Raw genomic sequence first — 15,865 nt, forward strand, 5'->3', positions numbered from 1 at the left:
ATAATCAACTATCCTTAAACAAAACTAGGGTGGACATTGGGTGCATAACAAGCTCAAGACAAGTCCCTATGCTAACTACCTCTACATATGTGGGCTTCACTCAATGTCCCAACTAAGCCAACATACAATAATCTAGGTGGCCCACTTTACACTAGATACTATCCTCGAAATGAGAAGTGCCCAAGGGTTTCCTAGGGATGTATTGCTATTTTCCAAGGAAAAAAAGAGAAACTAGCTACATCCAAGAAATTTCAAAAAGAACACTTGAAGCTCCATATATCAATTCTTTTATTATTTGCCATAAAGTTTAAACCATAATATTTGTGGCATGATCATCCCATTGATAAGCTTACAAGAAACCGTTCAATCTCATTATCCACCAATAAATCTAAACAATTCTCTCCTCCACCATTACGTCACAACTTAGGGGCATTCTATAATTATTGCAGCCTTCAACTCTAGCAATATATGCAATTATATTACATTTGTGACACATGATAATAGATTTATTATAATGCCAATAAACCAATATCTACAGAATTCTTGCCATGGAAAAAATAAGTACTGATTAAAATATTCCATCTAAACGCATGTAGTCCAAAGTGGTGCTCTAAACCTGCAAAAAAGAGTGCCACAGTAATGTACCAAACCAGGAATTGTCTGGCTCTGATGTTGCTAATGTCCTCATTCTTCTCTAAGAGCAGGACCAAGTTCCTATTATAATTTATAAATCGAATAGATAGATCTCATATGAAAAGGCATGTTCTTCCACAGCTAGAGCACTATAAAAAGAGCTCTGAGTTTTGAAATTATTCAGAACCATTAACTAAAATGTTTCCAATAAATGATTTCTTTCCACCTCTGGAATGCCTTGAACCAGGTTATATAATCTGTTGACTTCAGCCTTTTTACAAACTCACATTCCACATGTCAAAACTATGCTTGCAACTTGAAATGGGAAATCCAAAAATAAACTAGTTCTATGTTCAATGCTACAGGAATGAATTAGGTACCTCAACCAGACATAAATCAGTTTTATAGAAAAGCTGACGAAAATGAAGCAGAAGTTGACATGTAAAGTTTTACATGGTCAGAACAATTCTTGACAATGACAGCCATCTCTAAATGTTCCAGATGCTTTTGAGCTTTATCTGTGCTGTCAACGATGCCTACATTGATTCCTGGCTTGTTAAACTGTGTAAGGTTCTTGATGAGCTGATACTTGGCGGTGTGACTAAGACATTTCCCTTTAGGAATCATTTTCCTTATGGCTCTTTGTGGACTATAAGATATATCAGAAAATTTAACTAGGAGGCACATACATACATCTAGTAAATATTCTTCCAAGATAACTGCAATTGCAGTTTTCTTTTCCACTCACACAACAATAACCTTTGCTGTGTTCTTGCCTGACTGATCTCATATGTGGCCTTCCCTACCAATTTAGCTATCTTGGCATTGATTACTCCATTGGAGCGAATTTTTCCAAAGGGATAATACCATCTTGCCAAATCATTTGCAAGCATTTATCAAAACCAATCTTTTAACCAGGACAGGTGTTGCTACGTTTTATTAAAACCAATCTTACAACCAGAACAGACCTTGCTAGACAATGGATATATTAAAACAGAAACATGTAAAACTGTGTTTTAATATGTCACAAGTTATCTGCTACTAAAGCTGCATGCTTATCACTGGGAGGGATTCCCAGAAAATGTGCATTTGTATTCTGGACAGTTCAATGTACCTGCCAGTTCACAGCTCAATGGAGTGTCGACAAGGAAACTTATCAATGGGAGAGGGTTTTAAAGAAATCTAGTTTCTAGACCAATATTAATGTGCATGGGCCACATCAACCACATTATAACCAACGCTTGCCAGAAGGGGTGGGAAAAGAAATGAACAGGTTGAAATAGGCTGAAATAAAGCAATTTATAAAAGCTATACCTGTAAGGGCATTTTTCTCCATATGAAAATCAAGATGCAAGTAGCTTTGGTCACAGCAATTGACATCCATATACTCTGACAAGTTAGAGCATGCATTGTCAGTGATCATAGAAATAGAACGGAAGTCTCCATTTATGGTTTCAAAGACATGTGGAGAAGTCGGCAATGATATCTCTCTTTCCAAAGAGGTTCCTGTATAGTCTGAACTATTTCTAGGCAGTGCTGATAAACTTGATTCTTTCACTTGCTTTGACTGCAAAATACCAACTTCACTCTCCATTGCCCCTTTATGAACTGATTCAATTACACTATAATCATAATCAGAGACACTGGAAACTGGTAATTTTGTGCTGTTCTCTAAAACCTTTGTAAGAGGACGACGTCGATCACGTCTTTTAGCAAAGTTCTCTTGCACAGGTCCCACTTGAGGTCTTTTCTTTTTTAATGTTAAAGGAGATCCTTTACTACAGTTCACAGGGCTTCCACAACCTATGCTACGAGCAACATAAGATGGACTACGAACAATATTCTCGGGAAGAACTACTTTTGGAATACCTTCACGTGATGCAGGCATATTAGGCTGCTTCCTTTTGGGAGCAATCCTCAATCCAAAGTCTTGTAGCCCTCTCATTCGAGTTGTGCCTTCAGTGCTATCATCCTCCAAATCTGCCTCGCTCGTTTGTTTGAAATTTTGAACGGATAGTGATGCAGCAGCACTTAAAGGGTTTGTTTGCTGAAATGATACAACTGACTGCATGGCATCCAAAGGTGAATCAGGTTCCAAAATGTCATTGTGCTCCACAGATTTATGCTCACTTCTATCTTTTTGCAAACCAGGAACATGTAATCTGGACTGCTTCGTCTCATTACCACGTTTCTTTTCATCAGAACCAACTGCTTCCAGGACAGAGGAATGTTGTTTTGGCATGAGTTGTTTCTTCTCAAGCTCAAGAGCATGAAGAATAGCATCTTCTCTGCGAGCATATTTTACAACTTTTTTTGCTGGCAGGTTCGCATAAGCTTTTGCCTTCTCTATACAATCATCATACTCACCACAACGAAAGGCTTTCACTCGCTTGGATTTCTCAATGTTGTACCAGTCCCTGAAATGACAAGAAGTTTGTAAATTGATTAACAATATGTTCTATAGCTATTGGTTAGATGTACACCCACCATGCTAAAATTAAATTGCTGTCCAAAAATGAAAATTCAATTTACAAAAGAAAACAGATTCATTGTAATGGAAGAGAAGTTGTTCAGTGAATGCTTAAGTAGATGGTACACAGCAAAAAGAAACTAAAGGAAGTTCAAAATGTTTGAAAAAAATCCCTTATATGGCATTAAACAATAAGCTTAAGAGAGCTAATTGAACCAAATTCATTAGCTCTTCAACTCTAATGTGTAGTGAAATCATGATTTAAAAAGTAAAGCATGAAAACAGATATTTACAACTACTAACGAATTTCAGGTAAGACACGGGGCATAATTATAGTTCAACCTTAGAACATGAAATATTTCTATCCACTAAAAACTTCTCAACACATAAAATTGATGAAATAGCCAACAGGGTACCATTGCTCAAAAATAATTTAACATCAAATTCTTTGAAGTTTGATGTTAGTTAAAGTTAGGTTGCTGCTAAATAGGTTAATATTAGTTGGGTTAAAAAGCCCATCAGAATGTTGGTCAGCTATAAACTTAAATAATTATTACCCTTAAAGCTAGTTTGAACAAGATAAGATCAACTCCCTTTAAGAGTTTTTCAATTTTCAATCTTTCCTAACATTTCTGAAATGTATTTCAAATGACAAAAACAAGTTGCAAGGCTGATGCATATAAATAATGTCAGGCATGGCCAATTTTTTTTAATGATCTGTATGTAATATCTTGTTAAAAATAAAGGAAAAGGTAATTGCTCAAATGCCGTACTTTTGCATACCAATGACAATTAAAATAGAAAGCAATTCAAACTAAGATGTTGTGTTCTGTTCTGAATGTCACAAATTTGCAAACACATTTCTTGCATTTTTATGATTTTTATAGCATTTACATAGTAAATATTTCAGCCCTATTCATGTGTTGCATAACCATGATTTCTAGGCATTTGACACTTAGTGCAGCTGAAAACATTTTCTGGTACTGATTTATTTTTCTGCTAGTGTGACAAAAATGTTCCCAGATACATTATACTAAAACATAGATTTTTATTACATCAAACACATTATCTGATTGGCAACCCAAATAGTTAAGAAAGAAATTGGATATTAATGTCCACAGGTAGTCAGAATCAGCTAATAGGACAGTGAAACTACATATTATTCCATATGCATAGGCAAAATGACAGTAAGGGACTTCATGCCACCTAAGCAATTGAAACAAGAGCTAGTTAAGTAGAAATATATGTACAGGATCAAACGCAATTACATCAAATAATAAGCCAGCAAGGGAGGCGTTTTAAGAATGCTTTTGCTGCTTCTGCAAGCCTTCTGACTTCCACTGCATGGGATAGAAGTTCCACATCATCTAAAAAAAGACTATGTAAATCATAAGCTAAAAGAGAAAAAAACCATCCTCTGAATGAAGATTCTACCAAAGATATTCCTCATGTTCATTAATAGAGGATCTAAAAGACCTTTGCAAGATCATTAAAATGCAGGTACAGCGAATACAAGTATGTCCTGGTGAGATAGAAGTATACATGCAACAACTTTGTGCCCATTGGTGTTTATTAACCTTTCCCATTTGCTTATTGTAGTTTACTTTGTTTTGCAATTTTCTTTGTTTCATATCTTATAGTGGAGCTACTCTCCTCTCCATTGTCGTTTTTAGGACATGTATTTTTTAGTAAGGATAAACAACATTGGCTTGATTCGTGGAGAGCTTTCAACCCCAACTCCTCATTACCACGGTAAGGCCACATTGATGTGGGGGATGCCAAACTCAGCCAACTTAACAACATTTGGGGCTCTATGTCTGTCGGGGTTTGAACTTGGGTCTTTTTCGTGAGGACACCCTTTCTCAACCACTAGACAACAACCCTACATACTTTTCAGGACATTACTAAAATATCATCAACCAGTTACAGTTATTAGTGGCCATTAATATAATTTCAATTCTTTTCATTTCAAGAACATTATTTCCTTACTTATGCCACCAAAGTAGCTGTTAGGAGTTATTAGATATATTCCTCTGGCCATTTTAAACATTTCGGGCTGTTATTTACCCATATATATCCCCAATAAAATAGTGATCCTAGGCCACTTTCAACAAGGACGTGGTTCAATATTTATCAGCCTTCTACAATCTTCAACCTTTGAGGTTTGGTAATGCTATTGGTATACTTGTTTACTAGAACACTAGTAAACAAGTCAACATGCTTGCTTATTAGAGTATTGATTTTTACGAGTGCAGGATGCAGTCATTGCACCTAGAGAAGCAAGGTGTTCTTAGTCTTACATCCCAGGGTGGAATAGATGTGTCATGTAACATTCACCACATTTATAAACTAAAATGCAAAAAAAATGACAAACAACCTCTAATGTCAAAAAAAGGCCAACCTAAAAAAAGGATAAAAAAATAAACTAGCATAGATCCATCTTAACCTCAAAATCTCTTAAGACATAGAGAGGATTGCAAATAGGTATTTTTAATCCCTTGTGGTGCTCAATAGATCCAGTGTTAAGATGGATCTATAGTATATACTAGTCGAGCAAATCTGCAAACAAAATATTGTGACCTGACCATAGGGTGGGTCAAATAAATATGTACTCAATCAACATGATAACATTATCCTCAGTCATGGGTGGCAGGTGTTATGACCCCAAGGGGGGCCTATATTGGGTTAAATATATATGGTATGACCCCAAGGGGGTGCATATATGGGGTTAAATGTACATGTAAAATAGAAATGTATATGTAAGCCTAGTGATGAAGGTGCCACATGGGCAATATGTGAATAGTTATATATAGAGACCATAAAGTCATTATTGAGAACATGTGATTTGGGATGTATGAATGTATTTGGTGTTTGGAGGAGGTTCTCCTATTTTGTAAGGATTTATTAACTCTTCTTATGCATATTGAAGTTGTGATCCATGCTCACTTGTTGTACATGGTGTGTACTTCTGGTTTTTTGTCTTTGGATCATAACAGCAGGTGCAACAGGGATTACAGTTGATCCTGAGGGGAAACAGGAATTGAATTATGAATAGGGTGTCATAACAGCCTTACACAACTAAGCATAGGCTTATGCTCTTCTTTAGAGACTAACATCTATAAACGCAACCAGCATGAAGACTCTAATAGCCATTGGGGACTCATCCACAATTATCAATTTAATGAACAATTTGTGATCCATAAACTGTCGTCGATATTCCATTGGACAGCTCATCACAACAGATCTGATAATAATATATTAAGATACTCAAATTTTACACTATTACAGTTTTATTCAAATTCCAGATCTGTAGATTTTACTGTAATTAGTGCATGCATGTGAATGGAAATTATGCAAAAAAGTAGAGAACGACAAAATAAGCTCACACGCACATAAGACACAAGATATGCTCTCTAGGAAACCCTTTCGGGAGAAAAGACGGCTGGGAGGTGAGGCCGCTTCGCTCTCTTTTTTTGTCTGAAAATATGGATGCAAGTACAAAGAAGTAATGCCTGTGGCCTATGGGCTGCTACAGTGCACAAATCCTCTCTACGTGCTCTACCTCCTACCTCTCCTAGCTATCTTTGCTCAGCTATGGAACAAAATGCTCTCGAAAGAATGGAATGTCTCTTCCTCCTAGTGGCCCAGTTATAACACAGCCCGATAGGCTACTAGTGGTTAAGTTTGACTACATCAACTCTTAACTAGAGTTACAAAATAAACTCTTCTAGAGTTTTTTACATCACAAACACATGGCTTACCCCTTTTCCATGAATAATGGGGGCTGACGCAACATCCTCCCAAACTATAGGTGTGAAAACAGGAAGGTCAACTACTGAGTGGCATAATTTTTGCATACAGATTCTGATTTTCGCGCTTCTTGCGCCGTTGGAAAGGTCTTTGTGTGTAGAATAGCATAAACAGGTGTTGTATTAAAGTGGCAAATTTTTACCCCCAAAAAGTGGTTCAGTGCCTCAAAACACTTCCGGAAGGTTTCAAACCATGTTTTGTCCAGCTGGTAAAAACAGTCCCGTGAGTTGATTCCTCCACTTTTTCCACTCCAAATGTATCGAGATGGATGACAAACAATATAATGATCCAATTCGGATCAGTTTGAAAACCCCATCAGACAGAAAGTTGGTTCATCCCATAGCTAAAATCAAAAAAGCGGTTCTACAAACTGAGGATATCAAGTCTTTTCATGTTATGAGGGACCTGAATCAACAAGTGGAATACCTCACCAACATGGCCTCGATACCAAGCAAAGAGCATTGTTGGTTTATTTAGTTGTTGGTCAAATTATTAAGAGGTAGAACCTGGTGTTTCCAAACTCGGTTTGGTACTTTGCGTAAATTCTAGTCTGAAGCTCTGTGCCATCTAGCTTTGGGGTCTTTTTTCTGTTTCATAGCACTAGCAGCGGGGGTATTGGGTATCTTACACTTTTGATTTCAAATAGTCTTCTTGTATGGCCTACATTAAATTTTCAATTTCAGGTTATGAATGAGTATGTTGGGCAATACTAGCCATCTTCGGAGTGGATCTTCAACTGACTGTAAGAGAACACCCAAGACTTGTATCTTCCTCGAAACTAGAAAGGACTGGTTCACCTCTATCTGTTTGACAACTTCAGGGTTTCCTTTTGGCTATTCTATTATTGCTCCCTCCTGAATATTGTTGTGTATTCTCTTTAGGCATTTCTGGGAGCAGTAGGTTATGCATTACACTGGGAGCCATGATAACTGTCATTGGGTAATTTGAAAAATGCTTCAAGTTTTGTGTAGACATGAAGACTTCATCAGTAGCTTCAAGACGTGCATATTCTCAATAACAACTAAAGTCCACAAAACTTATGGATACCCGTTGGCAACCAAAAAGACCAATTTCAGGTCTGGGAAGCAGACTGTTCAATGCTGAGAATATGGCCTGCAATCTTAATAAGAGCTCTCAATCTGTTGCTTCTAAATTTTAGACCGACAGTATATTCTGTCTCTGACAAACCAAGGAAGAGGAAACAGTCCATCAAATGCTTGAAGATATGAACTTGGACAATCAGAAATCACAGCCTACTAATATTGGTCAAGGGTAGGCACACAGCAAGCATGTCTTTTATTAATATCATGTTTTCTGGTGTTATGTAGAACATCTCTATTTTAGGTGTCCATTTTAGAGTTTACAATTTTTTTGAAATCCTCTGCGGGGATGATATAGACTTTTCTGTACCAGACACATACTGTTTGATGGTTAGAGACAGCATCTTTTTCATATTACTATGCTGACCAGCTCGGCTGCAGCCTATTTTTAAGACAAATATTATCCGTTTTGGTTAAGAAAAATAAATGTAATTCTAACAATTCTGACATGTCTCACTCAATCATCTACGTCCTCAAAATAGCTCCCTTGATTCTTAATTAATAAAATATGTTGCTTTAAATGTGTTAGAAACTTAGAAATGCTCACATATCCAACCTTGAACAAAAAGCACTCCTCGCTGTCTGACCCTCTCCATTAAATAGTTTAATTGCTTTGATTGATCCGAAGGGTTTCTTTTCATCAATGGCCTGGGAATAGACCGTAGTTTTGATCGTTTATTAGAATTCCTCCCTCCATAACACACAAAAACTGACAATTATTGGAAAACATCCATGGAATAAACCTGCCAAACCATAACACTTATCCAGCCACAATTATTAGATAGATTATGAAAAATGCCACCTGCAGCTTTATAGCAAGTCCACATATCCCTCGTATCGGTATTATAATGAATGATTTTAAATAAGAGAAAATTACTAAAAAGCAACTGCTTCAAGCAAACAAAATCCTTGGAAAATAAATCCTATTATTCAGAAAATTGTTTTGAGCTTTATAAATATTGCAGTCCACCAGAATACAAACCCATGTACAACATGGTGCATGATCTTTGCATGGTGTCAAATGTTTGCTTCAGTAGATAGCAAGATGCCAATATGAAATATAGGGAAAATGTATTCAAGTACGGAAATCATAATAAATGGTATAGCATAAAATATTGAAAAAAGGTAACGTTATCAAAAAATGAATATGACTCTCCATAACAGACAGTTCCCAAGGAAGCAATGGGTTTGAGTGCAAAAGAAGCACACATGGACAATGATCTGCTTAGAAAAAATGTCCAAGAACAATCTTCATGGATAGGCATTGCCTAAGGGAAAGATAAGAAACCACTTCCAATAGCTGATGAAAAATTGCTAAAGAGAATTTTCAGCAAAGAAGATCACTTAAAGTGAGGGTCAGAGGACTTAATAATAAGAATGATCCAATCAAGAATACCACACTACTGCCTACATGACACTCTTAGACTTGAAGAAATTGAACTGAAAAATGCATTGTGAAAATGTGACTCATCTCTCATTAATAATTATTCACTTCTAGAACTATGTTGATTCTCCACTCTACAAACAAAACAATATTACCCCTTCTTCCACACAAAAGGGGTAAGAAACCACTTCCAATCATTGATGAAAATTTGCTAAAGAGAATAGACATTGCTTAAGGGAAAGGTACGAAACCACTTCCAATCATTGATGAAAATTTGCTAAAGAGAATAGACATTGCTTAAGGGAAAGGTACGAAACCACTTCCAATCATTGATGAAAATTTGCTAAAGAGAATTTTCAGCAAAGCAGATCACTTAAAGTGAGGATCAGAGGACCTAATAATCAGAATGATCCAATCAAGAAGACCACACTTGTGCCGACATGACACTCCTAGACTTGAAGAAATTGAACTGAAAAATGCATTGTGAAAATGTGACTCATGTCTCATTAACCATTATTCACTTCTAGAACTATGTTGATTCTCCACTCTACAAACAAAACAATATTACCCCTTCTTCCACACAGAAAAAACTATGTTGGTGAAAATTTGGCTGCTCAAAAATAATAAGAAATAATAAGAAATTTTCATGCATGAATTATAAGTAACCCACCTCTTGCTTGGACTAGTCAAAAAACTACAACCCCCTGCTTCCTCCTATAAATGACAAGGGGCTTATCTAGAAAATACGAAGATGTTGACCTTGACACCTAAAGATACCGACCTCTCTAAGGAACAAAGACAAGACATCTTTGGTTGAGATAGCATAAGAATGAGGGCATCAACCCCATTTAGACTCTATAGAAACAATAAAGGCCCCTTCCAATCGCACAATAGAAGGGACACCTAAAGATGAAGTGCTCCTCAAACAACCTATTAAAAATGTTAGAGCCAACAAAAACTATTCTCCCGAGGGTTATGGTTTGATTCAATACCATGCTGGTGAGAACACACTCTCCATTGACTCAACGGAATCGAAGACCACGAGACCAAGGCCATAAGTAGCTTGGTCAAATAATAAGACCATCCACAACCTGCACTAAGTGCTCTGAAATTGAATAGGACAGCTTAGGATTAAGTGGCTGGAGAGGAGAATTAAAGTGATTCATATGTACAGTTTGGGTGGGCCTAATGGTTAAGAATGTGTGCTTCCTCATAAAAGGCCATGGGTTCAGATCCAAAGGAGGGTAGAGTATGTACACCTTCATAGACTTTAGCAGTTAAATCGCTGCAAATAGTGGGGTTTGTTGTCCCACAAACAAGGGGGTCTCATACACCAATTTTTGGTGTCTGGTTTGGCCATGACCTTAGAATAAGATTATTTCCCCTTTCAAGGGGGAAAGGTGGGAAGAGCATCAAAAGAGAAACTATAAGGTGGGAGACAATCAATGGATATACCAACTGATTATAGAAGCAAGAAAGCCACGGGTTACACATCATTTCCAACTTGAAAGACCTAGGGAAGCAATCCCAATGGAGGAGCAATGAGCCAAATAAAGGTACCTCTCACAACCTAACACTGAATCAGCAAGGGATTTAAGCCTATGTCAAAAAGAGGTGAGCCAAGGAACACTCTCACATCGCGGGGGATGGACCCCAAATTTAGCTTAGACAATGCATTAGGTAATCATCTACTTTCAACAGATCATAACTTAAGCATAATGATCTAGAGCCTGGTATGCCCCTCAAACCCTCAAGCCATAAAGAGCAATGGGTTTAATTTGAATTCAGCATTCCATCCACTAATAATGCCTCCCTTGCAGTATTTCAGCATCATCAATCATGCAAATCAGTATATTCGCTTGCTGAAGTATCATGGTGAGACTTCTTCACAAAGTGTGATTCTTCTGTAATGAAACATTACCATGCGTGAGTTTATGAATTTGTCATTCCTCTACACTCATTTGATTGGGGATGGAAAATATTTTGGAGGTTAAACAACCAACGACAAGATACTAATATAGTGACACTAGAATGGAGAAACTTAACATTGAATCTCACTTGCCAGAGACATGAAGATCCACGACTTCTACTATGTGGAAGAATGACTAAGAAGTTAAGAACAAAAACAACATGATAAATGCCCACCTGGTATCTTTCACACATCAAGATGCTAGAGCATGCAACTATAGTCTATCATCCCTCTTGAATCTCCTTCAAATGTTGAACCAAGTATAAGGAATTTTTTGGTCATATTTGCATCACTAACATGTGTCATATTGCATGCCAAAAGATCTCTAAATATCCCTTTATTAATGTCAAAATACGATCCACCCTTATCAATCACACGTAGGACAAAAAGAAATCGATAACATTTCAGTTTGTGAATGGACAAATCAACACACTAAGCAACATTTTTGGATGTATTCATGGATAGTAATTATTGAAGGGTATCATATTACTTGTACACTATTCTAGGAAGCAAATTTGCATGTCCATCCATGAAGGCCATTCATCACTAAGTAACATTTACGTCTACTATGTACTAGTAATTATTGAAGGCTAGCATACTAGTAGCACATTTTGATTTAACTATTCTAGGAAGCAATCTTGCATGTTCATCCATGAAGACAATTCATCACTAGGGTGACACTTACACCTATTATACTAGGTTACCAGGATTCAGATACAGATATGGATATGAATATGGCAAGGATACGTCAAGTACAAAAATATAATAATATTTTTTTTCATTTTAAAAAACACTTTTAGAGTTCAAAAATCAAGTTCATTTATAAATCACAACATTTAGAACTAAAATCATTAGATATATTATAAATATGAAGACTAAAACACTGAAATGATGCATCCTCCCTCATACAAAAAGGATAATATCATAAATGATAATAGTAAGTACAAAAATGAGTGTCAAGATCCGTTTCCACCATGCAAGATCCGTTTCCTCAACACAGGATCTGTTTCCAACAAATCACGATCCACCACGTGGTCGTGTCCTGCACGGATCCAAGCGGATCTGGATCCAGATCCATGGATCCGCAGGCCCTGGACCCCTCTGTGACAAATTTGGTAACTTACCTATTATATAATACATACTAGGAAATGTAGGAGGAAGCACCATGATACTTTCCATCAACAATACTTCAGGTTCATAAAAAAATATAAATGTAGGGATTTATTGTTCATACCATTAGCTACAAGGTAAGCCCATTGTATAATCCATAACTAATATGTTATGGAGAAGCATGCAACAACAAGAAGTCAATTGTACGTATTTTCTACTAATAAGAACAAGTATAGTTGTAGTCATATCTATTGACAAATTACTCATGTAATGCAAGTCAAGCAATCTCTTTCTTGTGGCTAAGGTTTATAACTTTATCCCAACTACCATTTCTTCTAGTCAAAGCTTTGTAGCTAGAGCCATTAACTATGGCTAGGGTTTTTGCCCTATGCCTTTGCCTTTTCAATACCCTAATTCTGCAAGGATATGTAGCTTGAACCATGGCAAAGACTAGAGGTTCTAATGACCATGATTACAAGAAGGAAGTAGTAAGATTTCAACAAGTTGTAGCGAAAATCACAAAGCAGGGAAGAAAGGCATGCTCAATACAAGAATGTTCTATGAGGAAGCTTGCAATGATCAAGGGCGTCAAAATTGAAACCTACTCTCCTCAAAGAAAAGCCCTAGTCAAGAAATTCATGGGGCAATGGTCGAGCTATAAGGTACTCAAACATTGATTAACAAAATATCAAGTCCATTTGATGAAGGAATCTATAAAAAAATTCTATGGTGAGGACATTGCTTTTTTATTTCAACTAAAAGAGGGTAGAGATTTGATTTCCAAAAGTGGACCTTACCTTCAAGGCCATCGAGGGTTGTCTCTAAACCATTAGTCGTTGGAGTTTAATCCAAATGAAGGCCTTCCCATAGTAATCCGTTTGGGTTTGTCTCCCTTGCTTGTTGCTTATATTCTAGGAAACAATACTAGTGAGTTTATTGATAGAACAACTCCAAAGGCATGTCAATACTCATGCGCTCAAATTTGTGCAAGAGTGGATCTCGAGAAAGGTCTCACTGAAGTACTACAACTCAATCTAAATAGTTGGTATCATCTTCAACAGCGAAACTACAAGCAACTCTTGTTCGCCCATTTCGTCAAGTAGTGCAAAAAGAGGTAGCCTCTCCCACAAACTTAGCGAGATGCAGAGAGTTACACCTCATATTGTATGAGTTTCCACTTTGCAATTTTCGTCACACCAATGGAGATTTGTTGTTGGTTCCTTGGAGGTCTTTGGCTTGGGGTAGTATTACTTCTCCTTGGTTGGATGATTATGCTTGTTGCTTGATGGTCTTATCACATGTACTTGACTCGTTAACCCTTTGGTTACACTTATGGATGTTTGTTGCACATACTATCTCATTATAGTGTAGTTTGGTATATATATCCTTATCTTGAATATTGATGATGGTTCTAGCCTCCCAAGGGGTTGGACGATGGTGTTAAGAGGTAGATGTTTCATGACGTTATTGATGTTTCCTAGTGACTTGGATTATTGATGTATGATGTTGATGTCGCTAGGAGGAAGTGTTCTACATGATCCTCATGTGCTTAATGTGTGATGTGAAACAGACATGATGATTGGATGGGTAAGCACTTTGTTTTTTCCCCTTCTCTTATGATGTTGTCATGATGGAATGCTTCATGTTGCCTTTGTGGGATTCTTCTAAGTGATAGAACGTAAGGATGTAACATTTACTAGACATCACCTGGGGGGAATGTGTTTAATGATGTTAGTAGCCTCATTGTTATGTTATTTCCTAAGTTCGAATTAGAGATTGCAAGGTGGGGGGCAATACTACATATAATTTTATGGTGATCTAACCTTTTTCCAAGGTTGGAGGATGACTTTTGATATAAGAATCCCTTGGTGGTGGTGCACCTTAGGTTGGGCTTTATGTTTTGTTGTCATCACGGTAGGTTTTTTCTAGGAAGAACATCTTTTATTTACATGGTACAACACTTTATTAGAGTACAACACTCATTGGCATGCATGTTCATGGTGATTAATTTGTTGTTGACTAATTGGAAGGGGACTATGGTTATGGCTGAGCATTAACATTTTTGCACACATGTTGAGGTTTATTTAATTGTTCAATGGTTAAATTAATCTAATTTATCCAAATAACATTTAATAGTTTGGGCACCCTACTTCATTGGATTCCTTTTCTCACCTGAGGGAGTTATTTGAAGGTTGGTTGTGTAGGATTTTTATTAGGAGGCGTGTGGCGTACTTGGAGGGCCTAACATGTGGCACATTACATGCATTTACTTGGTCATTTAACTATATTTGGGTATATCCTTAGAAAACAAATTTGTGGAGACACTTCTTGCTAATCTTGGAGGTATATATATATTTAGTTCATGGAGTTTTGGCATGGTCAATATCCTAATTTGCCCTTATCTCCCAGATACGTTTGTTGAAGGTTTCCCACTTACTATTTTACGGTTTGACTACTCCAACTTGAACATTTATCCATGATGGAATTGGTTGCCTTGAGATTTGCATGTGGATTGGTTGCATGCATCTTGTGGACCACTTTCTATTTTTGGAGGCTAGTTATGGAGCATTCTCCTAGGAGGAATATTTCAGCATTATATCTCCCATGCACTTTGTGAGTCCGTCTAGGTGGACCCTTGATTAAGCACATCCTCCTAAATTGAAAAGTATTATATTATATTTAATACCTATTTCTAAATGGTGTGTCCTCTCTTGGACGTTATTGTTGCATATTATTGCCTATTTTTGGATGAGGGCGACCTCTCTTAGAGAGGTTAGAATCCACATGCCTTGATATTGTCAACCACGGATCTAACTACAATATTTTTTACTATTTGTTGACTTGTCGTGGACTTAGTTAGAAAGATCATATATTTTATTATATGAGAAACTCAACCTACTCTATGTAAAAAGGAGTTTCTCTCCATTTCATTTGGAACTGACAATTAGAGATTTTGAAGTAGAGAAGTGATGACATATCAAGCTTAGGAATTGAAGCTTGATGGAGCTCCTTTATACTACCACTCTTTAAGATTGATGGAAGATTGAGGTATTGATCCACTTTGGTGTATAGTTTACTTATGACCTGCAATTTGATGTTCGTGTTGTTGTAGATTCTTCTTCTTGTCATTCATTTATAAAGGCTTAGTAATAGATTTTTTCATCTAGAAGTAAAGTAATTTGAGGAAGTTCTGCCTTTTGCTTTATTTGTTGTTTTATTTCTGTACTTGTTCTCCTTCCTTCTATCAACCAAGTTGCAGATTTGGGAGCATATTTCAGCCATAAAGCAGCACCTTTATTGATTAATTGATGAGTGGTAATTTCAGCCATCCAAGACTGGTTTTCTACAACACATTTCCAACAAATACTTTAGGTTCAAATATATCCAAA

The 15,865-nt window shown here is 36.8% G+C and overlaps 1 protein-coding gene across 4 annotated transcripts in view; it reads right to left on the reverse strand.

Moving 5' to 3' along the window:
• The window catches only part of LOC149257392 (uncharacterized protein At1g51745-like), a 75,147-nt gene that overhangs the window by 55,792 nt on the left and 3,490 nt on the right, over positions 1–15,865 (reverse strand). For 3 of the 4 annotated variants that reach the window (XM_089414238.1, XM_089414235.1, XM_089414241.1), the window contains one exon: positions 1,948–3,050. In XM_089414238.1, the coding sequence (XP_089270364.1) occupies positions 1,948–3,050 (1,103 nt within the window). The remainder of the gene's footprint in view (positions 1–1,947; positions 3,051–15,865) is intronic. The other variant, XM_089414243.1, reaches the window with a different exon arrangement.

Source organism: Pinus tabuliformis, chromosome 6 (genome assembly GCF_031772625.1).
Source record: "Pinus tabuliformis cultivar Carrire ecotype Pingquan chromosome 6, CPIR1, whole genome shotgun sequence".
NCBI lineage: Eukaryota > Viridiplantae > Streptophyta > Pinopsida > Pinales > Pinaceae > Pinus > Pinus tabuliformis.